The 27158-nt window shown below is 40.8% G+C and overlaps 2 protein-coding genes and 1 long non-coding RNA gene across 4 annotated transcripts in view; 1 reads left to right on the top strand and 2 right to left on the bottom strand.

Annotated features, from left to right (window-relative positions):
* Positions 1 to 722, bottom strand: part of LOC142465907 (vomeronasal type-2 receptor 26-like) — a 59043-nt gene extending 58321 nt beyond the window's left edge. Inside the window, exon 1 of the mRNA XM_075570386.1 lies at positions 127 to 722. Coding sequence (XP_075426501.1) covers positions 127 to 722 — 596 coding nt within the window. The remainder of the gene's footprint in view (positions 1 to 126) is intronic.
* Positions 723 to 17523: 16801 nt separating this feature from the next.
* Positions 17524 to 19299, top strand: LOC142472321 (uncharacterized). The gene is made up of 2 exons (XM_075579357.1): positions 17524 to 17835; positions 18199 to 19299. The coding sequence occupies exons 1-2, from the start codon at positions 17739 to 17741 to the stop codon at positions 19275 to 19277; spliced, it is 1176 nt and encodes a 391-aa protein (XP_075435472.1). The 5' UTR covers positions 17524 to 17738; the 3' UTR covers positions 19278 to 19299.
* On the bottom strand, positions 18142 to 23887 carry LOC142472328 (uncharacterized). Of its 2 annotated transcripts, XR_012789656.1 has the most exons (5): positions 23786 to 23887; positions 21314 to 21468; positions 20232 to 20287; positions 18568 to 18738; positions 18143 to 18422 (listed from the first exon to the last, which is right to left on the bottom strand). It is a non-coding gene; the product is annotated as an uncharacterized LOC142472328 (long non-coding RNA). The 2 variants fall into 2 exon arrangements; XR_012789655.1 differs by having other exon boundaries at positions 18142 to 18738.
* Between the last annotated feature and the right edge of the window lie 3271 nt (positions 23888 to 27158).

Here is a 27158-nt window from a genome sequence, read left to right as displayed (position 1 = left end):
CTTAGACTTTAAAAACTGCACACAACCTTATATATCGTTGGAGTACCCCAGAACATCTATACCAGGTTCTGGGTGACCTGCGCATTAACTGGGGATCCCCCCTTAACCTAGGGACCCTTTTCTGACCCTTCCCTGGAGAAAGCTAGGTACTCAGCCATCCCGCCCCCAGCAGGATCATCGTCGAACCCAACCCAGTTTCCCCTGTCCTGTGTAGATTTTGCTACCCACTGATTGTCCTGAGTAAGCTTGGTAAAGGCTGTAGGCTCCTCAATGTCTCTGGATGAATCAGTCTTGGCCTGCCTACCACAGCCTGTTACTGCCAACAACTTATGTATTTCAGGGTCCATAGGGGCCTTGCGCCCTCGGCCCTTGGTTCGGTCATGGTGCTGCTGTAATAAATGGTCAAGTGGGGCCTTGCTCATCAGAGCGGGTACAGTAGTGTCCTCCTCCGTCGCGGTGGTCGTCTTTACGATGACGACATCCGGTTGCACCGGAAGGGTGTTGATGTCCTCGGCGTAGGAAGAAGTACCGTCTGGTACCTCTCCGCTGGATCCTTCCACTGGAACATGGAGAGAAGAAGTATCCTCACTGCTTTCTTGACTCCTAGCAGTCACGGGGTTCTCCCAACCGTGAGCAAGCATGCCCAATGCCATCTCTCGAGGAACCGCCAAGGCCTTGGTGCTCCTACGCTTAGGGTACACCGTCGCTCTCGCTGATGTCATGATTACGGGACTCCCGTTCGTCCTTGGGGGTAGGCATCTCCTTGGCTGCCCCACTTGAGTGAAACTCCGTCCGGTGCATCACAACGGAGCGCCTCCCATCTCAGTCATCCAACGTGGCTTGGGACTCGTCCCCAGGGGAAGAGGACCGGGACACCTCGTGATTGCTGGTGGCTGCTTGCAGGTAGTGGTCCCACTCCTGTAAAAAAGGAATAGGTGCAAAACAGCGCTAGGGATACTGATGAATAAATGTTCAGGCAGCCAGGTGAATGACTGGTGTTGCTGCCACCCCTGCAGGCATGCTGGGATGACGCGACCTACCAGCAGAGAGGTGCGGATTGGACCGCAGCCTCGGGAGTGGGCGCTCCAAGGGACCTGTGCGTCCCTGTTCCAGTACCTAGAAAAGACTTACCCAGTAAGGTGACCGCCCAGGAGGAGGCTGAGGCTTTTCCGCTGGTGGCACAGGAGTGGGACCGGATGAAACAAAGGGGTTAACCGGCGCCAAAGAGGGTAAATACCAGTCCTGTTGTGACAGTCCAAATACAGTCCTTGGGATGATGAATGGTGATGATTCTCACCTCAGCAGTGCATATGTGAAAAAAGAGAAAGAGAAATAATAATGCAGTAAATCAACACAGGGAGGGGGGGGGATCACAGATATTGACAAAAAACAACAAACAAGACATACAAACATATAACACTAGCACGGCCTAAATATTAATAAAAAGCATATTTATTGATGTGGAAATGTGCATAAACCGCATCCGGAGGGGTAAAATTGCAACCCTACTCACAAAATGCTGGAAAGGTACAGGCAGATCTGCTGTATGCAGCTGGGCTCTCAAGATGGCGACCGGAGCACTTGTGCTGGCGTCCACACGTGACTAGGAAGCCAGGCAGATGACTCAGATGACGAGGCCTCTGGGCGGACGTGACGTCACCCCCGTTGTGTATTCTCCACCGGCTCACAGGACTCCAGTCCTCCAGTCCTCATCAGCAGCCGCAATATCGCCGTACCTCGGTTCAAAACACTAGTTGGAGACTGCAGAGTTTCTCCTTTGGAACTGCAGACTTCACCACACTGGAACACTCTAAACACTTGAAACTTCCCGACGCGTTTCGTACGCATGCGCGTACTTCTTCAAGGGATGTGCTTGTCTGATAGTCTCTATGGTATATATACCCTCAGTCCAAAGTCCTGGTTGGTTAATTGGATAAGTGGTATTAACCCCAATTAGGGCTAATAGACAACAGCACATAAACAATGGCCTATGCTAATCAACATACATAACAAACATACAACATTAATTGGGATAACAGAAAAGAGAAAAAAAACGTTAAAAACATTTAAAAAGACATTAAAAATATAAACAGTGGCAGAACAAAGAATTAATGACTTAAAAATAAGTGATTATAAAAAGGCTTTGAGTTCAAAGTCGATATTCATTCCCTTAGGGGAGAGGGTTTTAAGTTCATATATCCAGTAAGCCTCACGTATACTGGCCTGCTGGAGTCTACTCCCCCCTCTAGGATTAACATCAACCTGCTCAATTGCCTGACAGATAAGACCCTTGGGATTCTTATCATGGTACAGAGAAAAATGATGTGAGACACTATGTGTCACTAAGCCCCTTCTGATATTGTAAATATGCTCATAGACACGTCTCTGAAAGGCTCTCCCTGTTCTGCCCACATATTGCAAGCCACAAGGGCATTGCAATAAATATATAACATATGTGGAGTGGCAGTTAATGAAATTAATGAAATTATATATAGGGTAACTCCTATTAGTAACATTAGATGTAAATTTTTTTGAATTTTTACTAAATGAACATGCTACGCATTTTACACAGGTGAAGAAACCTGTTAGATTCCCTCCTAGTTTCTGCTTTCTTTGGTTCACCGGACAACTGGGGGCTAGTTTAGATTTTAAGTTATTAGCCCTGGAAAATATAATATTGGCTTTTTTTGGGAGGATATCTGCCAATACTTCATCTTGTAATAAAATAGGCCAATATTTATTTATAATTTGTTTAATTTTTGGCGCCATAAATAAATGATTTTTGCACTTATTTAAATCACAATCACCTTATTTTAAAATTCACATGTAGTTTTAGTACTGAACACATCGATTTTTTGGACCTCCACATATATGTCAAAGATGACACATTGCACACAAAAACCTTTTTTAAGCCTGTGCAGGCAAATAACTATGTGCGCGCGGATAGTCACCCTAATCCGCAGTGGCTGCGAAATATTCCAAAGGGACAACTGGTACGTCTTAAACGTAACTGTTCAGAAGACGAGATTTTTAAAAAACAAGCAGAAGATCTAAAACATAAATTCATTAATAGAAAATACAAAGAGTTTGAATTAAATGAGGCTTTTAATCAGGTCAATGAGATCAATAGGGACACTTTACTTCAATATGAGGTTAAAAAGAAGGAAACAATAAATACACGTCACAACCAGGTAGCGTTCATCACTCAATATAATGAAATGGCGCCAAAAATTAAACAAATTATAAATAAATATTGGCCTATTTTATTACAAGATGAAGTATTGGCAGATATCCTCCCAAAAAAAGCCAATATTATATTTTCCAGGGCTAATAACTTAAAATCTAAACTAGCCCCCAGTTGTCCGGTGAACCAAAGAAAGCAGAAACTAGGAGGGAATCTAAAAGGTTTCTTCACCTGTGTAAAATGCGTAGCATGTTCATTTAGTAAAAATTCAAAAAAATTTACATCTAATGTTACTAATAGGAGTTACCCTATATATAATTTCATTAACTGCCACTCCACATATGTTATATATTTATTGCAATGCCCTTGTGGCTTGCAATATGTGGGCAGAACAGGGAGAGCCTTTCAGAGACGTGTCTATGAGCATATTTACAATATCAGAAGGGGCTTAGTGACACATAGTGTCTCACATCATTTTTCTCTGTACCATGATAAGAATCCCAAGGGTCTTATCTGTCAGGCAATTGAGCAGGTTGATGTTAATCCTAGAGGGGGGAGTAGACTCCAGCAGGCCAGTATACGTGAGGCTTACTGGATATATGAACTTAAAACCCTCTCCCCTAAGGGAATGAATATCGACTTTGAACTCAAAGCCTTTTTATAATCACTTATTTTTAAGTCATTAATTCTTTGTTCTGCCACTGTTTATATTTTTAATGTCTTTTTAAATGTTTTTAACGTTTTTTTTCTCTTTTCTGTTATCCCAATTAATGTTGTATGTTTGTTATGTATGTTGATTAGCATAGGCCATTGTTTATGTGCTGTTGTCTATTAGCCCTAATTGGGGTTAATACCACTTATCCAATTAACCAACCAGGACTTTGGACTGAGGGTATATATACCATAGAGACTATCAGACAAGCACATCCCTTGAAGAAGTACGCGCATGCGTACGAAACGCGTCGGGAAGTTTCAAGTTTTTAGAGTGTTCCAGTGTGGTGAAGTCTGCAGTTCCAAAGGAGAAACTCTGCAGTCTCCAACTAGTGTTTTGAACCGAGGTACGGCGATATTGCGGCTGCTGATGAGGACTGGAGGACTGGAGTCCTGTGAGCCGGTGGAGAATACACAACGGGGGTGACATCACGTCCGCCCAGAGGCCTCGTCATCTGAGTCATCTGCCTGGCTTCCTAGTCACGTGTGGACGCCAGCACAAGTGCTCCGGTCGCCATCTTGAGAGCCCAGCTGCATACAGCAGATCTGCCTGTACCTTTCCAGCATTTTGTGAGTAGGGTTGCAATTTTACCCCTCCGGATGCGGTTTATGCACATTTCCACATCAATAAATATGCTTTTTATTAATATTTAGGCCGTGCTAGTGTTATATGTTTGTATGTCTTGTTTGTTGTTTTTTGTCAATATCTGTGATCCCCCCCCCCTCCCTGTGTTGATTTACTGCATTATTATTTCTCTTTCTCTTTTTTCTCATATGCACTGCTGAGGTGAGAATCATCACCATTCATCATCCCAAGGACTGTATTTGGACTGTCACAACAGGACTGGTATTTACCCTCTTTGGCGCCGGTTAACCCCTTTGTTTCATCCGGTCCCACTCCTGTGCCACCAGCGGAAAAGCCTCAGCCTCCTCCTGGGCGGTCACCTTACTGGGTAAGTCTTTTCTAGGTACTGGAACAGGGACGCACAGGTCCCTTGGAGCGCCCACTCCCGAGGCTGCGGTCCAATCCGCACCTCTCTGCTGGTAGGTCGCGTCATCCCAGCATGCCTGCAGGGGTGGCAGCAACACCTTTAGCTTTAGGTGGGTGGTCCCACACCACTGGCACTTAGACGTTAGGCTCAACCTCTCCGCCTGGGAAATCACAGCAGGGGCAGATACATTTCAAGAAGCTCTCCCCATGGACTTGTACTAACAGGAAGCCTCCTGGTAGTCGATATTGGGACACCCAGCCATTGTAGGGTGTAGCGCGGTAGTATTGTGGAATAGCTCCTGCTTGCTACCTCACCACGAGGAACTGAGGTTGCGATAGCTCGCATTCCAGCTCCATCCCCATTGGTGGCAGTCTCATTGGTAGTACAATGCCTCCTCCCCTGGTGGATCCCGGAGTACAGGCACATTGCAGATGGGTGTAGCTTCGGCGTTCACGCCAAACCACTCACAGTAGATGGGTGTGGCTTCAGCTTTCGCGCCGAATCAAACACTTTTCAGGGCATGACTTTGCTTCACGCCAAGCTCTGCACAGATTTTGCAAATGAAAAGCTTGCTTCTTGCAAACTCCTCCATGCGGTCCTCCCATTTTTGGTGGGAACTGCCATTTTCACGTGCTGCAGCTCCTCTGGCTGGGAAGGTGTTTAGGCAGAACCTCTAATTTCACGCGTTGCAGCCCCTCTCTGGCAGAGAAGGTGCCCCATGCTAGGCAGCCCCCCCCTCCTCAGTACGCTGCACACATGGACAGTTTCATTTAAGCACACTGCGGCTCCCTGTGCTGGGAAAGCTATTAGTATTGTTGTAGCTCTTCAAACTGAGGTTCTGGCCTCCTGACTTTCAAGATCCCCCCCCCCCAGACACTACCCACAAATGCTGTGAAAAACACCGGTTAAACCGTGATACTATAGTTCCCTTCCTGAGGTTTCTGTGTCCCAGACAGTCAAAACACCCCCTCCAGGTGCCCTACATATCAGTCCGCAGGGTGACATGAAACAGAACAATTAGGGTGATACCATTGTCCCTTTACTGAGGTTTCTGGGTCCGAGAAAGCCAAAAAAAAAACCTCCAGTTGCCCTACGTATCAGTTCTTAGAATAGCAGGAACTAGCACAGGTTACCACACATTTGGAAGCAGCACAGGCTACAGTTCCACTGGCGTGGAAGTTGACCCCTTGCTGGGCAAGAGTCCCCTGGACACTACACCTGGCCTAACCCCCCCTTCTTTGTACTTAGAACTGGAGCGTACCACCTTTCTCTAACTTGCTTCGCTGTAAAAGCCTGTCCTGTGGTGAGCAGTGCGGTGACCCTTCGTTTCTCACAAACTATGTGACCAATGCTTGTTTTTATTTTGCACATTGTAAGTGCGCGCTTTAATACCTTTTTACATATAATTTTTGTCTATCATACTGATCGCACTATGTAGTGTTTTCTTATCTCTCCTATAAACATCTACATACTGCTGAGTGTGCCTCTGAGGAAGATCCTGACTGCATTTATTCCACACGGGTAGCAGCCCTAATTGCAAACTGCACATTATCCATCTAAATCTTGTGAGTAGGCTGAACACTCGAGCCAAGATTACATCATATGCCAGATTCTATTTTCCATACATCTGCACTTAAATTGTGTATTTTCTCTTTCTCTTTATCCCATATATGCTCCTCCTGGATTGTTTGAAAAATACCTGCTAAGGATCTCAGCAGCGCCTCCAAATGTAACAGGTTTTCCCCCACCCTCTGGGAGATTTCACTGTTACTCGGATGGCTCACCTGCTGGCTCACAGAATACTGAGCGTCCGCAAAATTTTCATCCCCTTTTCTAAGCCCATCTTGCTCGCTGGCATCTACCGCCCCCCCTAAAGCCCCTCTACAATCCCTGACTGATATCACCCAGTTTCTTGGCTCCATTTCCTCTCTGAATGAGAAGAGTGAGCTGCTAGTTCTTTGGAATTTAAACTTCAATTGGTTTGACCCTAAAAACCAGAAAATCCAGATACATCTCAAGTCACTTAACCTATCACAACTCATTTCCCAACCCACATGGAAAAACCTGAAATTGCATAACCATTCCTTGCTAGACTGGATTCTCTCCTCAAACCCCAGCAGAATCCAATCCTCTGGCATCCTTCCTGATATTTTCAGTGACATGCAATAGTGAACTGTGTAAGGAAAATAAACCGCCCCATTCAAGCCCTAAAGTTCTCCTCACTAGAACATTTAAAAACTTTAACCCACAACAGTTTCTGGATGACCTTACCAACTGCCCATGGCACAGAATCGATTTAATTCCCAACCCTGATTCTGTGCTCGACTATTTCCAATCCGAGTTCTTAAAACTCTGCGATCCCCATGCTCCACTAAACAAAATAAGGGTACAGGGGGCCCACCTTCCATGGGTTACAACTGACCTTATTGCACTCTACCAGCTCAGGGATGCCTTGTGGAAAAGCTACAAAGTAACTGGCACTACCAAGGATCTCAATCACTACAGATGCCTGCGGAACATGTGCACAAGGCAAACAAGGCACGCAAAAGCGCAATATTACTCTGACAATCTCCACCAGAATACATCAAACCCAGCTAACTTCTGGAAGGTTATCAACAATATATTCCAGCCTCCTAACCATCAACAACCAAGTAATATCACTAAGGGGGATATTACTCTGACAAACCCCACTGACATTGCAAATGCATTCAATGATTACTTTGTGGGGTGTGCCACTAACTTATTAGCGAAACGCAGCCCAAACCACAAACCTGAATCTCATCCTGGGAGTACCCAAATAGTCCCACCCCCTCCCAACACTGCCCACAATTTTCAATTTGGCCCAGTAGCTGAAGAGGAGATTACACAAGCGCTCCTCAAACTAAAACTAAGCAGCCAATGCGGACCTGACTTACTATAATCTAGGTTCCTACGACTTGGTGCCCCAGCCATTGCCAAACCAATTGCTTCCATAGTCAACTCTATCCTGTCGGCAGGCCATATCCCTAAGACCTGGAAAACTGCCAGAGTTGTCCCAATCTTCAAAAGTTGGGACAAAAGCACTGTCTCAAACTACAGGCCAATCTCACTTCTCCCAATTCTATCCAAAGTCATGGAAAAATGTGTCCACTCCCAATTAAGCGATTACTATACCAAGACAAATTTCCCTATCCAATTCCAATCTGGCTTTCATCCCAAACATTCCACCGTAACTACCCTGCTAAAAGTTTGCAATGGAATCCAGTGTGGAATGGAACGGGGACAACTCACTGGTGCAGTATTCCTAGATTTTACAAAGGCTTTTGATACAGTTGATCATGCTTTCCTGCTTAACAAACTCCAGAGCTCTGGAATATGGAAGCATGCTTTAAACTGGTTTCAGTCCTACCTATCAGGAAGATCCCAACATGTGTCCATCTCAGGCTCTAAGTCCAACCCCCTGGATATCACCTGTAGTGATCCGCAAGGCTCTGTTCTGGGGCCCCTACTCTTCTCAGTGTTCATTAATGATCTTCCCACAGCTTGTTAGGAAACCTCAATACACATGTATGCAGATGACACAATCCTATATGCACACAGCCTCTCTGACCTTCAACACATACTTCAGTCTGACTTTTTCAGACTCGAAAACTGGATTTCCCAAAACAAACTGTTTTTAAACACTGACAAGACTGTAACAATGGTATTTGGGACTAAGACTAAATTTTTAAAGCTTCCAGTGACTGAGCTCCTGATTAGAACAAACGCTAACACCACCCTAACCCCTGTCACTAGTTTTAAATACCTGGGTTTATGGTTTGACTCCCACTCAACATTCGGAATGCACATTGATACCCTGACAACCAAGACCTATGCCAAACTAGGGGTACTTTACAGGAACAAATCCTCCCTAAGTCTTCTGGTCAGAAAGCATATCGCACAGCAGATGCTAATGCCAATTATTGACTATGGAGACATAGTATATGGCTCAGCACCCCAAACCCACCTTAGCAAACTTGACAACCTCTACAATTCAATTTGTCATTTTGTTCTCCAATGCAACTACAACATACATCACTGCGAAATGCTCAAAGAACTAGATTGGTCATCACTAGAGTCTAGGCGCTATGTTCACCTTTCCTGTCTTGCCTTTAAATTCTTTATGGGCAAGCTACCCAGCTATCTGAACAAGCTCCTCACCCCTACCACATGCAGCAGTTATCACCTGAGATCAGACTCCAAAAGACTGTTCATGGTCCCAAAGCTCGACAAAGTATACGGCCGTTTCTCCTTCTCTTACCGTGCACCCCAAAACTGGAACAACCTACCAGAGACTCTCACATCCACCACCAGTTTATGTTATTTCAAATCTATGGCTGTCTCACATTTTAATCTGGTTTGTAACTGTTTCATACGCCCATAATATATATTTTCTCTAACTGTGCACGCAATGTCTTGTATATAATGTATACCTGTTCATTTATGTAACTGTATTTGTACCCATGTATTATTTGTCTTAACTCTGTGCCCAGGACATACTTGAAAACGAGAGGTAACTCTCAATGTATTACTTCTTGGTAAAAATATTTTATAAATAAATAGTGGGGACAAACAGGACAGGCTTTAGGGTTCTTTCTAACTTCTTCACTCGGTGCAGCGCCTCCATTCCCTGCAGGCCCCAGTAAGAACTGGGTGCAGTCCCTTCTTAGTATCCCTCAACACAGGGAGCTTGAGGCCTTAAAAGTCTATCCTTTGCTCTTCCCCTATACCCTGGTGGAATATAGGGTAGTTGTCCCACTCCCCTAATGTAGGGGAAGGAAGGTTGGCTGGCCCTTACTCCACACTTCCTAGAACTCAGCATGGAACTCTGTACAGAACAGACTAAATTTAGGCTCTGCAGCTCCTTTTGTGCCCAGGAGGAGGGTCCAAGGTCCGAGCCCCTGATTGAGCAGTACACAGGCCTTAGCCCACCCCCTTGTCACTCAAGGAAGCTGCTTACTGCAGTGGAAAAACAAGAATAAAAACCGGGCGCTTCTTAAACTAAAAATGAAACAATATCTGGTCTATATAGTGCAAGTGACAGTGATATGTAAATTTTAAATATATGTCATATAATATGATAAATGACCTCCACCAATAAAAGTGAATACAAAAGTGAATACAATAGTGGTGTGAAATACAACAAATAAAAAGCAGCTCTACACCCTTTAAACGGACTGTCCAGGTCCAGGTAGATCTTTGGTAGGTTGGTAATTTGAGCGGAGCGCTGTGTGTCTCGTGAACATGAAAGAAAAAAGTATATAATGGTGCAGATAGTATAAACAAATGAAGTCTCAAGGTAACTCTGCAATGGTGGTACTCACAATTGACAATGTCAATATAAGGCGTATCAGAGACACTTCTCTCTCTGATAGGAGCCCTTTAATGGATTCCCCCTCAGAGTGGTGTCTTGATAACGTGTCAGGAAGCTTGTTTGTGGTCAGGGTTTTTACTCCCAAGGTTTATATAGAAAAGAGAGAACGCACAATAGTACAGTATGGTCTAAATAATGTATTAGCAGCAATGAATAGACATATGCATAATGCACTCACATTTCCAATATGTTTTGCGTTCGAGGGAGAGGACAGCTGGTTGTAGAGAGTGCCGGTATCTCCAGGAGCGGTGGAACACTTCCGCATGCGTCACATGTATCCGCGTCACGTCCTGTGACGTCTCGGGTTGGGGCGGAAGAAGCTGCCCTGTGTGTCCGTCTCCGTGCCAGCACCTAGCTCCAAGGATCTCCCCAGCTCAGTCACCTCCCACAGCAGATCGATTCTACGCGTTTCGCTGTGGCTTCTTCAGGAATCGGATTAGTGAACCCCATGTGTCCCTCCTTATATTTATAGTCCATGATCAAATACAGATGGCCAATCAGGGGGTACAATACAATAATTGCCAATCAGTATGTGTTTTATAGCATTTAGCTAAGGAGGTATATTACAATAACACAATACAATAATAGATATAATAAATACAAACAGGCTTTCATTTGCTAATACAATCAAAAAATCATTATAATATGTACACTCAAATAACTTAATATACTTTAATATGGTTTAATCAAATATAGAATAATAAGAATAAATAAAAATATATATATGATAATATAATATAATATAAGCGGCGCAGGAGGAGGTGGAAGTCTGAATGGGATGAGGAAGATAAACAAAATTAGATACACATATATTACACTAAAATTAACAATTCATTGTTAAAATTGCTATACTAAAATATTCAGAGCACTAAAAACAACTGAGATGTGTTAAAAATGAAACTTATTAAGAAATTTATATCAAGAAGGCACCAATGTCTATATCAACATTAAGACCCTTTGGATTGAGGGTCTGCATTTTATGAATCCAAAAGGTTTCCCTTTTTGCTAATGTATTTAATCTATTGCCCCCTCTCCAATGTATCGGGACATGCTCTATACCTTTAAAAGTTAAAAATTTGGGATTGGATTGGTGATATAAATTAAAATGCTTAGAGACATTGTGTGTTAATATACCCTTCTTGATATTTAAAAGATGCTCTAAAATCCGTACTTTAAGAGGCCTTGAGGTACGACCTATATATTGGAGACCGCAAGGACACTCTAAAATATAGATAACGAAATCTGTTTTACAATTTATATACCCCTCAATTTTAAAAATTTCACCAGTGATATTTGATTTGAAACTGATTTTGTCTTTATCTTTATTAATACATGCTTTGCATGTATAACAGCCATAGAAGCCTTTGGGTTTATCTAGCCATGAGTGTGTCTCTTCAGATTTCTTTCTAAAGAATGTGGTTGGTGCTAGCCTACTCTTAAGATTGGGTGCTTTTTTAAAAATGACAACAGGTTTATCTGGTATATGGTCTTTTAAAACTACGTCATTCTTTAAAATATGCCAGTGTCTTCCTATAATCTGCTTGATTTGTGATGCTTCTCTATTGTATTGTGTGAGGAAAGCCACATTAAAATTTGTGTTTTGTGTTGTATTTTTTCTTTCTTTTGTACTTAATATTTCTTTACGGTCTATATCTTCCGCTCTCATGACAGCTTTATTTATAGTCTTCTGATTGTATTTTCTTTCTTTAAATTTATTTAGAAGGATCTCTGATTGTTCGTGATATATATTATCTTCTGTGCAATTTCTTTTGATTCGTCTTAGCTGTCCATATGGGATATTACGAATCCATTCTGGATTGTGGCAGCTGCTCTCTAGTATGAAGTTATTACTATCTACCTTTTTAAAAAAGGTTTTGGTTTTTATTGTATCATTTTCCACATAGATTGATAGATCTAGAAATTCTAACTCTTCTTTACTCCAATTGGTAGTAAATTTGAGATTTCTTGTATTTTCTCCCATATGTGTGAAAAAAACTTCAAGTTCCTCTATGCTGCCTCTCCATATGAACAGGATATCATCTATGAAACGATTCCATGAGACCAAGTTTGCACCAAATTTCTGGTTGGACCAGATGTAATCGTCCTCCCAGACTCCCATAAAGAGGTTCGCATAACTTGGTGCAAACTTGGTCCCCATTGCGGTTCCTTGTTTTTGCAAATAATATCTATTATTAAACCAGAAATAATTTTTCTCCAGGATGAAGGATATAGATTCAAGCAAAAAGTTGATCTGTTCATCCTTCATCTCAATATCCTTTCTTAATATACTGTCAATAGCTTTTAACCCATCTGAGTGTACAATGGAAGTGTAAAGGGATGTGACATCCGCTGTTACTAAAATGTATTCCTCACTCCATTTGATATTATCTAAAATGTTTATCACATCTGTTGTATCTTTTATATAGGATTTAAGAGAACTGACATATTTTTGTAGATGACAGTCAATATAGTGTGATAAATTACTTGTTAAAGACTCTATACCTGATATAATTGGTCGGCCTGGTGGGTTTATTGGATCCTTATGTATCTTAGGGAGAAGGTAGAATAACGGGAGTTTTGCATTTTCATTCCAGATGGAATGAACTGACATATGGACTGACATATTTTTGTAGATGACAGTCAATATAGTGTGATAAATTACTTGTTAAAGACTCTATACCTGATATAATTGGTCGGCCTGGTGGGTTTATTGGATCCTTATGTATCTTAGGGAGAAGGTAGAATAACGGGAGTTTTGCATTTTCATTCCAGATGGAATGAAAATGCAAAACTCCCGTTATTCTACCTTCTCCCTAAGATACATAAGGATCCAATAAACCCACCAGGCCGACCAATTATATCAGGTATAGAGTCTTTAACAAGTAATTTATCACACTATATTGACTGTCATCTACAAAAATATGTCAGTTCTCTTAAATCCTATATAAAAGATACAACAGATGTGATAAACATTTTAGATAATATCAAATGGAGTGAGGAATACATTTTAGTAACAGCGGATGTCACATCCCTTTACACTTCCATTGTACACTCAGATGGGTTAAAAGCTATTGACAGTATATTAAGAAAGGATATTGAGATGAAGGATGAACAGATCAACTTTTTGCTTGAATCTATATCCTTCATCCTGGAGAAAAATTATTTCTGGTTTAATAATAGATATTATTTGCAAAAACAAGGAACCGCAATGGGGACCAAGTTTGCACCAAGTTATGCGAACCTCTTTATGGGAGTCTGGGAGGACGATTACATCTGGTCCAACCAGAAATTTGGTGCAAACTTGGTCTCATGGAATCGTTTCATAGATGATATCCTGTTCATATGGAGAGGCAGCATAGAGGAACTTGAAGTTTTTTTCACACATATGGGAGAAAATACAAGAAATCTCAAATTTACTACCAATTGGAGTAAAGAAGAGTTAGAATTTCTAGATCTATCAATCTATGTGGAAAATGATACAATAAAAACCAAAACCTTTTTTAAAAAGGTAGATAGTAATAACTTCATACTAGAGAGCAGCTGCCACAATCCAGAATGGATTCGTAATATCCCATATGGACAGCTAAGACGAATCAAAAGAAATTGCACAGAAGATAATATATATCACGAACAATCAGAGATCCTTCTAAATAAATTTAAAGAAAGAAAATACAATCAGAAGACTATAAATAAAGCTGTCATGAGAGCGGAAGATATAGACCGTAAAGAAATATTAAGTACAAAAGAAAGAAAAAATACAACACAAAACACAAATTTTAATGTGGCTTTCCTCACACAATACAATAGAGAAGCATCACAAATCAAGCAGATTATAGGAAGACACTGGCATATTTTAAAGAATGACGTAGTTTTAAAAGACCATATACCAGATAAACCTGTTGTCATTTTTAAAAAAGCACCCAATCTTAAGAGTAGGCTAGCACCAACCACATTCTTTAGAAAGAAATCTGAAGAGACACACTCATGGCTAGATAAACCCAAAGGCTTCTATGGCTGTTATACATGCAAAGCATGTATTAATAAAGATAAAGACAAAATCAGTTTCAAATCAAATATCACTGGTGAAATTTTTAAAATTGAGGGGTATATAAATTGTAAAACAGATTTCGTTATCTATATTTTAGAGTGTCCTTGCGGTCTCCAATATATAGGTCGTACCTCAAGGCCTCTTAAAGTACGGATTTTAGAGCATCTTTTAAATATCAAGAAGGGTATATTAACACACTATGGGCCTCATGCAGTAAGCGACGATTATGTGAAATCGGCAAGCTTATCGATTAGTCATGTTATTGGCGTTTTTCCCTCTCCGTATGCAGTAAGTGCCGAATACATTCAAAATCAACCAGAAAACAAATCCGCCCACTCTCACGATGATGAGCCGATCACACACAGGTGTATCGGCGTGCGTGGCGGGGTGCTGTTAGGTTGCACAATCACAAATCTTGCTGAATCAGGCGAAACAAGCATGTTTTTGATTGCGCGCCATATTTAAAGGCAACGTGTACTGCTAATCATTCTCTGTGTTGTTGGGAGTGAGAGAGAGAGAGAGACGCACAGAGCTGGACGATTGAACATTTGCATATTGACTGAGAGACTTGTTGTGTATTGGGAGAGCTTTGTCCTTTGTTGTTTTGTTTACATCTTTGTCTTGTTTTATATGTGGAAGTGTTTCGTGTGATTGCCTGTACATTTCTTGTCTGTTTTTTGTGAGTGCTGGAAGTATGCCCGCAAAGCGTGGGAAGAGTGATGCTGGTGGGAGTGGGAGTGCTACTCGTGCGAGTACGCGTCGGAGTGAACGTTCTGTTCAGGGGAGTGATGTTGCTGGTGCACCGAGTGGTGTTGCTGGGAGTGGGAGTGCTGTTGCTGGGAGTGGGAGTGCTGTTGCTGGGAGTGGGAGTGCTGTTGCTGGGAGTGGGAGTGCTGTTGCTGGGAATGGGAGTGCTGTTGCTGGGAGTGGGAGTGCTGTTGCTGGGAGTGGGAGTGCTGTTGCTGGGAGTGGGAGTGCTGTTGCTGGGAGTGGGAGTGCTGTTGCTGGGAGTGGGAGTGCTGGTGCTAGGAGTGTGAGTGCTGGTGCTAGGAGTGGGAGTGCTGGTGCTAGGAGTGTGAGTGCTGGTGCTAGGAGTGTGAGTGCTGGTGCTAGGAGTGGGAGTGCTGGTGCTGGGAGTGCTGCTGGTGGCGCAGTTGCTGATGGGGTGGATGGTGGTGGCGTGCTTGCTGGTGGCCAGCTTTTGGAGGCTCTTCCATTGGAAGAAGGAGAGTCCAGTCAGCACCAGCCAAGCTCTGACCCTAAACCTGCTCGGAAAAAACGTGTGGAGAAGCCACGTAATCCTCGCTTCAATGACCAGGAAAATAGGGCTCTTGTCACTGGCATTCTGGAGCACTATGACAGTATATATGGACATTTAGTAGGTAAGTGTAACTTTACATTTATTATTCAAATACATGTGATCCTAGGTCATCTGAGTTTTGTTCATATGCAAATATGGGTACACAATATCTTTCTATGTTCATTAGTGTGGAAACACAGCTTTTTATCATGCCTTACAAGGACAAATAAACACAGGCGGTCAATTTGCCAGAACTGCATACAATATGAATGCAACCTTGCTTACATGTATAGGTTTAGTAGTGAATGCTCATGTGCTGCACATATTACACATAAAACAGCATGTTTGCTATCACTTGGAACAGCTAGCAGTGTAGGAAACTGGTGCTTATATTATTATTCATTTACCTCATATCTTTTATATGTTTTTCAAGGGCGGACAAGTGCAGCAAGCAAAAAAGAAATGTGGGACACAATAGTCATTGGTGTCAATGCCTGTGGGAATCGTGTCAGGGACAAGTATCATTGTCGGAAAAGATTTGATGATATTAGGTCCAAATTGAAAAAGAAAATACAAGACCAACGCGTGCATGCTACTGGCACTGGAGGTGGGCCCACACCACAACGTCTCATATTGACTCCATTGGAGGAGCTGCTTCGGCCAAAATTACTTACCGTCGTCGTGGAAGGCTTGGCTGGTGACCGTGACATTGGAATTTATCCGTCACAATTTCCAGCAGGTGATAAATATTACTGTACTAGGCGTGTCGTTGCTTACAGTTATTTTGCATAGTTACACTGCTTTTTATACTGTCTTCACAATATAAGCATACCTGCATCTATATATGTATATGTCTGATTCTGTATATATATATCTCAAAATAGACATATATGTAGTAGTCCTACTAAAAGCAGTAACTAATATAGCACGTGCCATTGCGTGCTCATTTACATGTGAATTCCCAAAATGCATAGCTGCAGTGGAAGCAATTGATGGTGGGCGAAGATGGGGAACAACAGGGTAGTACACGTGTAACACATGTTCATGAGAAATTATTAGTAGCTACAGGTACAGAACAGAAATATGTATCATATTATTGTGTATTTTATTGATTTTACTCCGACAAACATGACATTACTGCCTATTTTAAGCATGCATCAAAGAAATTGCATGTAACGGCCTACAAACATCACTGGCACTAACACATCTATAGTTGCTTATGAAAAGGTCCATTTTTGCTTTATGTCATATACAGACAGCATAATGAGGCACACGTATCATATGTTATGTCATTGTTTTCATAACTTAAACACTGCAGATGACTACTTAGCTCATCTACCATTGTGTTAAAGCAGCTGCAATTAATATCTCATCACAGCATACACTTCAACAGAGGGGGTGGGGTTCAGCACACACACTAATTACAGCCTCATTTCACGGTCAACTTAGTTCACACCATTTGCACCTGTTTCAAGTCATTGAAAGGTGTGGCTGATTAGGCTTTTTGGGGAAGGGAATACCTTTCTTACAACCTGAATAGCACAACTGAAGTTAATCACACTCATTGGAAAGCTTAACTCTAGCTACTAAATGCCCCAACAACTCATTACTTATCAAAGCGTACGTCACACATTAGTTCACTCATATCTATAGTTGAACTACTATGAAAGACACATTATCACACACTGCATGTGTTGTCTTGTTGAGTCACAGCCACATTCAGGTGTGCCACATCTTCGATTAATGTACCACACATATCCTCTACCAAAAATAACACTTTTTGCAATATGACCACCTTCATGATAACCATTGTGAATGGTCATCTCATGATAGTTATGTACATTATGATACTGATATCACTACACAACATATGATTTTTATGTACTCATTTAATCTATTTATCCTCACGCATTACTGCAGAAACATAGTATGTTGTATGTTAGGGAACTCAAAACTTCTAAGTACACAGGCATGTACATTGTTATTACAACTATTTATGTTCACTTTCACACACACATTTTCGGTTAAGGAACTGATGTTGTTAGTTAATCATAAATACAGAACATACAATAAGTGTTTGTTCAATATTTACACATGTAAATGTAAAACTTATGTTATTGTTATATATAGTTGCCCCTGGAGGACATGTGTCACCTGAGATGGAACAAGTGTCTTCACCTGGGTCAGCCAGCTCAACACTACTAGAAGGTGAGTGTATCATTTGCTGGCCATATAATATGTGCTCTTCTATATGTTATGTTGTCATGTGCATTATTTGTTTTGCACATCTTCTTTAAATAGGATTACTTAGTGTCAGTGAAAATTAAGTGTAAGGCAACATGTATTGTGTTAGTGATGTTAATTATCATGTAGGACTTCTGAGTTTAGAGCAACTTTTCATTCATTCATATTTCATACTGAGTCCAAACATTATTCGTAAGTCAAGGTAGTTTTTAATGAGGTTATAAAACGTATGCTAACATGTTAGGTGTTACTTAGGACACAGTACAATTACATAGTAACACAGCATACATTAACATGCCATTTAATAATGTGTACATTTCTTTTTAGAACATCATGGTGATGAGGATGATGAGTATGATGAGGATGACGCCACAGAAGAGACTGAAATACAATCATGTGACCATGAAGAGGTGCCAATAGAAACTGTTGTACCGCCAAATCGTCCATCAACTTCCACATACGATGCAATTGTAGCTTCAGAGGGAAAAATAGTGGACGCAGAAAATCGTCGCCATTCAGACATGATGACAGTGCTGGAAAGGATGATTGGACTGCAGGAAGAAACAGTATCACAATTGGCACATCTCCACAGAGTCTTCATTGAAGTGCCTAAACAGTTGCAAAAAATCAACACCTCATTTGAAGCATTAGTTGTTCAGCAAACACAAGCTAATTACTGGAGAATGACTAATGTACCACAATTCAACACCTCCCAGCCAGGATCTGTTCATGCAGGTCAGTTTTCACCACAATCATCTGAGATTCATTCACCAGGCCCAAATGTTACCGGTCAAGTAGCAGACATTGCTGTGCAGGTTCCTGATGACATCCTACCGCTGCCATCTCTACAAATTCAGCAGCAGACACCTACAAAGGAGGCGACAAAAACAAAACAAGACACACATGAAACAGACCAACCATCACTTGTGCAGTGTCTACCAACTTGCTCACATGTGTCACTGGGCACAAGCCCTGTCCGTGAACAGTCACTACCCAAAAGCCCTGTAGGTGAGTCGCTGCCCAAAAGCCCTGTAGGTGAATCGCTGCCCAAAAGCCCTGTAGGTGAATCACTGCCCACAAGCCCTGTAGGTGAGTCACTGGCCACAAGCCCTGTAGGTGAATCACTGCCCACAAGCCCTGTAGGTGAGTCACTGGCCACAAGCCCTGTAGGTGAATCACTGCCCACAAGCCCTGTAGGTGAGTCACTGGCCACAAGCCCTGTAGGTGAATCACTGCCCACAAGCCCTGTAGGTGAACTGTCACTGGCCACAAGCCCTGCCCGTGAAGTGCCAGAGGCCACTCAAAGTGGCTCTGTTGTGCCTAAAGTTGGTGGCAAAAGAAAAAGGAAAATTCAAGAGACAACAAGCAGGCCTGTTACTCGCTCGCAAAAGGAACAAAAAAAATAAATGTTATAATTCAGAAAATATGTCTTTGGCCTTGTTTTGTTGACTTCAGATTATCTAATTACTATTGTATGTATGCTGAAGACTGTGTTGTTTCCAAACTTTCAACTATGTTCTTGTACACGTGAAGGTTTGGAAATGTTAACACTCATAATTAATTGTGTTATAAATATTTATGTTGTAATCGTCTGTTCAGTAATGGTCCACCAGGAGCCAGTTGCTAAGTTTAGAGAAGCTGCCATTGACTTTGCATCAAAACATTGCATTTGGGTGTGTTAATTGATGTAAGAATTGCATATGCATATTAGTCACATGCAATTATTAAAACACCTAAGTAAGTGCAAACATCTTTCTTGTACGTGTACAGCAGGATTATGTGTAAATTATTACTTACCTTTGCCTTGCTTGGCCATTGTAATTTTGTCCTTTAATCAGTTGTGTGTTCGTTTCTATAACATCTCAGAATGTATAATAATATATATACACACACACACACTGAGTGTGAGTGTGAGTGTGAGTATATATATATATATATGTATATATGTGTATATATATATATGTATATATGTGTATATATATATATGTATATATGTGTATATATATATGTGTATATATATATATGTATATATGTGTATATATATATGTGTATATATATATATGTATATATGTGTATATATATATGTGTATATATATGTATATATATGTGTGTGTGTATATATATATATATATATATATATATATATATATATATATATATATATATATATATATATATATATATATATATATAGTACTATATAAACTGGTATACACAAACTAATACACTTCATGCTTCCTTGTGAAAGCACACTATTTTAATAATACAGGCCTAATGTTTGAGAAATATCCTAAGTATGAGACTCTAACAGTATTGTGCTTAAACAAATGTTTATTACTTAATTCAATCATGTTTCTCACCATTTAAATAGGTTTCATACAAGGTATACTTAATGCCATCAATGTTGTGTGTACTCCTGCAATATAAAAAAAAAAAAATATTATATATAAATATATATATATTTTTATAAGAGATATATTTATATATATATATATATATATATATATATATATACACACGTATTTAAACTCATGCAGACAGGGAGTTAACCAGACTTTCACATACACACAGAAATGTAAGCGGGGAAAAAACATTTCTTTTTGCAGGTGTGTTTTTACTGATATGCCTGGCTAAGAAATATTTTCACACACTGGCCTTTGTTAGTTTTCAAAAAAACACTATGTGAACGCATTCACAGTCTAGGGATGTTTTTCACAAACGAGATAAAAGAAGGAGAAATGTTTCTCCCACAGTCCCATATCACGAACCACAACTGTTAACCCAATTAGACAACCAAATCCAATTGGCGTTTGAAATAAGGAGTCAAAGTAGTTACTTTTGTTGACCTTGACAAGGAAAAACAGGAGTTTGTTAGCCATTCAGCACATTCATTTTGATGAGCAAATAACACAGACCTGCACACAGCTTTTGTGCTACTCAGACATGGCTGATGAATTCGTTAACAATATTAATCCCCTTTTAGGGTATAAGTACATGATCTGTGAAGCCATCTTGAACAGTCGCGGACAGAAAGCAAGCACACGCCAAATCGATGATTTCATTCGAGCAAAATATCCTTATTACCAAGACCGTAAGCATGCACGGAATTTTAATTCCTCAATAAGATTCACTTTATCAAGTAATGACTTTTTTGAACGTGACCAGGATAAGCTACAACACACCTATGGTTTCTGGAAGATTGCCCCGGAAAAACAATTTATCCTGAAAGACGGCACTTATATTGTCGTGAAAGGCATATTTATTCCTAATGGCAATAGCAATGTATCCGCTACTACTGATCCGTTTGAATCGATACGTGCTGCAATATCTGCAGCCTCCATTCCTGAAACCCACATTGTACAAGAACAAAAGTACTATGATTATGTACCAAGCCTTTCAGCTGAAATTGCATTGGAATGGGAACCGGAAGAAATGAACCTACCTCCCGACCAATTATTTGAAGAAAGCAGTGGCGATTCCTATGAGCGCATCCTGGAGGAGATATGTGCCATACTGGATTCAGCGGTTGGGTTAAGCGTGGATGAAAATGGCTTGCATTTCTGGAGCGACCAGTTGCAGCCAGGCGAAGAGTTAATTCTAGAAGAATGGTAAATATAACAATCGTTATGCGTTGACTCTGCGTTTAAATTTTTTTTTTTTTTGTAACCACCATTTTCACTTTCAATGCGTGGATACAGCGTAACATTGCAGACTGCATAACATGTAGCGATCACAAACAAATTGTTTCCTAATACAATATAGTAGGACCTGAAAGAGTAGTACACATTGCTGACGGAATAAATATACGTACTTTCCTATCCCTTTAAACATATTAGCAACATTTTACCATTACTCTAACACATACCTGTTTTGTTATCATGCAACATCTACAACATTGAAAACCGGGTCCACCACGTATGACGTGGGACCCTTGTCATGGGCCAAGGCGTCCTTAAAAAGGATTACTGATGTAAGCCCCGCCCCCAAGCGACGTGCGCGCCTCAAAGCCTATTGGCTGTCATGTTTTGTTATAGTAACGGTAACTGCAGTGTGTGATGCGTGCGGCTCAGTGTTTGTAGGCGTACCCTGGGCGTTAGCCGAATGTTAATTGAGTGGGAGGAGTGTTAGCGTGCGTTTCACGCTGGCTTAACATGACGTCACACGTATTGCATTTGCGCATTGTGTTATCGGCCGTGCTTTCTGTTCAAACACGTCTGTTTAAAAAGAATACAGATGTACTCGTTTAGAACGAATGTAGTTTCGTCTTCATTGTATTTGAAATAAAGATGTTATGTTTACTGGTATTTTCAACATGTATTGAACGCACAACGTACGCTTTGTTTTGCGCATGCGCTAACAGTTAGTGGAGCCAAGCGTGAAGTGCGTGCGCACACAAAGATGTGCGCGCACATCTTTCAGTATACAGGCAACGTTCACTTCTTATACATAGTTATGCCTGCTACAAATTTAAAGAAACATTACATACTGATGAACAGTTTTACTTCTAACATATAAGTGACTGACGTGTGTATCTACACAATCATATAGAGCTGCGTAACGCGTTGTCACGGATGCATATCTAGTAAGGTGCCATCTTTGACCATCATGTGTTTGCTGTATTTCAGAGATGTCGGGGAAGATACAATCGGATCAATGTATGATTTCAGAAGAGTCTACCTTTATATGAGATGATTGTGAGGAGGAGCCACCGACTACTATACTACATATGGAACTAATTTTATATTGCTTGCAGCGCTTATTAACAAACAATTAAAAATGTGATACCCTTATGCCTATATTGCATAAGCACTTAATTAACATAATGATGTTGCAAAAGAGTGCCTCATGAATTTTTATTGAGTGTTCTTTAATGACTACTAACATTTTATGACATGGTGTGTTTTATATATAACAACCATTCCCACTCTGCTAACACATTTGTGTATTCTAATATGTAATGGAACGTATGACTGTCGAAACTATGTAACAATAATAATAATAATATGAGCATGTTCATGTATAGGGCTGCTAGTTGTACGCAGCGATTTACAGACACATGTTTCAGCCTGAGGTCCCTGGCCCGTGGAACGTACAAATGTTTTTTTGCCGCATGAGGCACAGGGAGATAAAGTGACTTGGCCAAGGTCACAAGGAGCCCACACCGGGAATTGAACCAGACTCCCCTGCTTCAAACTATCAGTGCCAGTGTGTGTCTTTACTCACTGAGCCACTCCTTCTCCCAATGTAAAGGACACTTACAACCAAGTAGCCATTTATTTTTAAAATCTCTTGTTACATGGGTATGTAGATAAAATGGTTTGGGACTGTAGCAAATAATGTTAGTGGCCAGATGTTATGGTCCCCTCCAATGCATGATGTTCTGAATATGACATCACCATCATGTTATGAAGTACGTTTCTGTGTATATTTCATTAACCTAACTAACTATAGTTTACTGTGTTTATTAATCGTTTAGAAATACATAGTATAGTCAATATGATGATATAAGCTACCATAATAAAGCTGGTGTTATCATTTGTCGGTGTTATACATGGATCCTACACCAATTGATAGAGACACAAACAGTTGTCTTAAAAAGTGTGTCTATGCTAGTGATGAATGTGCTCCCGTAAGTAAACAAATAAGTACAGTTATCCCCTTTTCTCCAACCACCTCTATATTACATTAATGGAAATTATAAGGAAACATACATAAAATGTGATGAAATGTGAGTAATCATTTTGTAATACAATGCACATGAAAGCTCAAGAGTAGCTAAATGCATATACATGATACAGAAAGTACATATATGTAACATTTGTGTTTAAACCAATATGTTGGGTTTTTAGTTCCAATAATTATAGGAAGATTGAGGTAGCCACATCTTATGAGAGATGTCAGCAAATATACATACCATGATCAGTCATACTGGAGATATACCTATAATGCAAAGGAACAATATATAAATTGCAAACATTGACATGCCATCTTCAGTACCGTAAACAACACAGCAAAGTGTGTATTTGGTGTTAAATGTACAACACCATGTATATTTCATGACATTCAAAATGTAAATCAGCCTGGTGTACACATCATATGGATGTACATGTTACACTGCACCAATAACATTGTATGTAAGCATACTAGAAGCATGAATGATTATGGGCATAATATGTGTTTTGTCTTAGCATAAGGAATAACACAATGCTAAAATATTATTGCTTTGTTACCCAAGTTGTATTCACATACACACAACTAAAGTACAATTGAAGAGGGATTATATAACCTGTGCAACAATAACATACCGGTGCCACATCCCTTTGTGCACACAGCAGAGAAAAGAAAGGTGTGCAACCCATATTCATCTGTGTCCTAACAGAAGGTTATATAAAGAAACATTATTGTTAATATAACATAATTAAACTATAAAAGTAGTACTAGGAACATATGAGTTTGTACTTACAAGAAAAAAATGAATTGATGAGATTCTGTCGTGTCTGGCCACCACTGGCTGTTTGTTCATTTTCAGCAGCTACATGGGTGGGATGCTCGTCTACCAAAGCCTCAGCTAGGTCTGACTGTACATTGTGCCTGAGTGCAACATTGTGCAAAATGCAACAGGCAAGGATAATATCAGACACTTTTTGAGGCTTGTATAGAAGAGCCCCACCAGTTCTGTCCAGACACCTAAACCTGGTCTTGAGTAGGCCAAATGTCCTCTCTATAACAGATCTTGTAGATATATGGGCTGCATTGTACCTGTCCTCTGCTTCAGTTTGAGGGTTTAGCACCGGAGTCAAGAGCCACGGCCTAATTCCGTATCCTGAGTCACCTATAATGAATGGAGCACACATAAGCTGACATTAGTGATCAAATTGTACAATGCCAACATTCCTAAATCAACATGTGTTTTGTGTTAGAACATGTAAATATGTACTCACCCAGCAGCCAACCAGGTTCAAAATGTCCCTCTTCGAACGCATGGAAGACTGAAGAGTTCCTCAGGATAGAGGAATCGTGACTGGAACCAGGGAACTTGGGTACCACATGCATTATCCTCATCGTGGCATCACATACCACCTGTACATTGAGTGAATGGTAGTGCTTCCGATTGCGGTACACATGCTCACTCTGACTAGGTGCAATCAAAGCAACATGTGTGCAATCGATTGCACCCAGCACACATGGTATCCCTGCTATATTATAAAAGCCAGTCCTGACTTCCAGCCACTCTGTCGCCTCTGTAGGAAAATGAATATAATTCCTAGCGCGTCTATTGAGTGCATAGAGAAACTGGGTCAAGGCCCGCGAGAATGTAGATTGCGAGACCCCGCCCACTATGCCCACAGTTGTCTGGTATGACGCGGAAGCAAGATAATGTAATGAGCACAGCATTTTAACAAGCCCAGGGACTGCACGACCTCTGGCTGTGAAAAAATCTAAATCCCCCCTTATCTCCTCATAAAGAGCTAAGATTGCTGCTGAACTCAAACGATAGCGACTTACAATCTCCTCCTCACTCATCCCATCTAACAGGGTTCTCTCCCTGTACAGACGCGGACGAGGCACAAGTTGTCTCCTCTGTCTTCTCCTCTGATCTCCTGTCCCTCTACCTGTCCCTCGGCCTGTCCCTCTCCCTGTCCCTGTCGTATCCGCGTCACTGTCACTGTCCCTCGGTGTGTCCCTCCCTTGCACTATATGATTGTCTTCATCATCAAGCATGTCATAGAAAAGAATGTTCCTCCGTCTCCTAAACATTCGCAACATTTTGAAATGAGTAGCTGTGAATGAGCAGGTAATGTGCGTCCTTTAAATAGGTATGTGATGATGTCAGGTGACATAGTAAAATGCAAGGTGTTACATTAACATAATAAAGTACTTCTGTGGCAAGCTGTGTGCACTTGTTGTTCTAAGTATTTGTTGTGTGTATTCTGCAGGGAATGATGATATTTGGCAATGATGTGACGTGAAGCTTTGTACAAAGATTGCTTGCAAATAAATAGTTGCATGTGCAATGCATGTAACACTTGTGAACGCAAGAGTCAGTCATGTAATGAGACAAAAAGGCTGAGATTGACGTGGGAAAAGTTTTGTGTAACATGTGTAATTATCCATGTTATTGTGACATGTTGGCAACAATGAATAGTCGTGTGCATATGCATGCATTTGTGTAAGGAGGATAGTTGGTATAGAATGAGTTTACAAGGTGTCCCAATGATGAATTACTGTACATGTGTGTATAAGTTAGGTTGAAGTGCTTGTAATGCAACGGTTACAATGTAAACATGCAATGTGATTGAGCGTCCAATAAGTGACGTCATGAAAATAGGGAGGACCCAAAAGTATATGTAAACATGAGAATACAGATGTACATGAACGTTTAAAGATGCGTGTCACATTACAAGCATTGTGTAATGTAAAGGAAGATGAATATACTGTGTATGTGTGACATGTGTGACATGTGTGACATCATGTAAATAATTGTCGCTGAGTTGAGTAAAATGTGTGATATGATGTGAGGTTCTCCTTTAAGAGTGTAGTATAGTATTTTCCCTTGCCACATCATCACATGATGAGTAATGTGACCCGCAAATGCTGCAAACATGTAAAAGTCGAATGTTATGCAAATAAGACACATCAGCTGTGACACAATGCAGGGAATGCCCCCACACTGTAATGCAAATCCCCCTTGTATTGTGAGCAATGAAACGTAAACAGTACTATACTGTTATACGTCCCCGCTCCATTGACTCCATTGATGTACAGAAGATTTTTTTTTTCTAAGTGCCGTTCCGGCAGCCTTAGCGATCGTTCTCCCGTCCAAAATGCCAACTTTAGTTGGCGGGAGAAATCGGCCATAACATCTCAATTTCGTAGTGCCGATCAGCCCCGATAAGCTGTTTTTTTTTGTTGAATCCAGCCGATTTAAAAAAGTGGCGATCAGTGTCGAAAACAGGCTTATCGGCAGGCGACTGGCCATAACCAAATTATCGGCTCCGAAACCTGGCGATATGAAGCACTTATCGGCGCTTACTGAATCTCAAACCCAATTTTGGCTATAACATGGCCATATTTCCCTTATCAACGCTTACTGCATGAGGCCCAATGTCTCTAAGCATTTTAATTTATATCACCAATCCAATCCCAAATTTTTAACTTTTAAAGGTATAGAGCATGTCCCGATACATTGGAGAGGGGGCAATAGATTAAATACATTAGCAAAAAGGGAAACCTTTTGGATTCATAAAATGCAGACCCTCAATCCAAAGGGTCTTAATGTTGATATA

The sequence above is a fragment of the Ascaphus truei genome, chromosome 1 (assembly GCF_040206685.1).
Source record: "Ascaphus truei isolate aAscTru1 chromosome 1, aAscTru1.hap1, whole genome shotgun sequence".
Lineage (NCBI taxonomy): Eukaryota > Metazoa > Chordata > Amphibia > Anura > Ascaphidae > Ascaphus > Ascaphus truei.
Note: the sequence above shows the minus strand (reverse complement) of the source record. Positions and strands in the feature narration are given on the sequence as shown.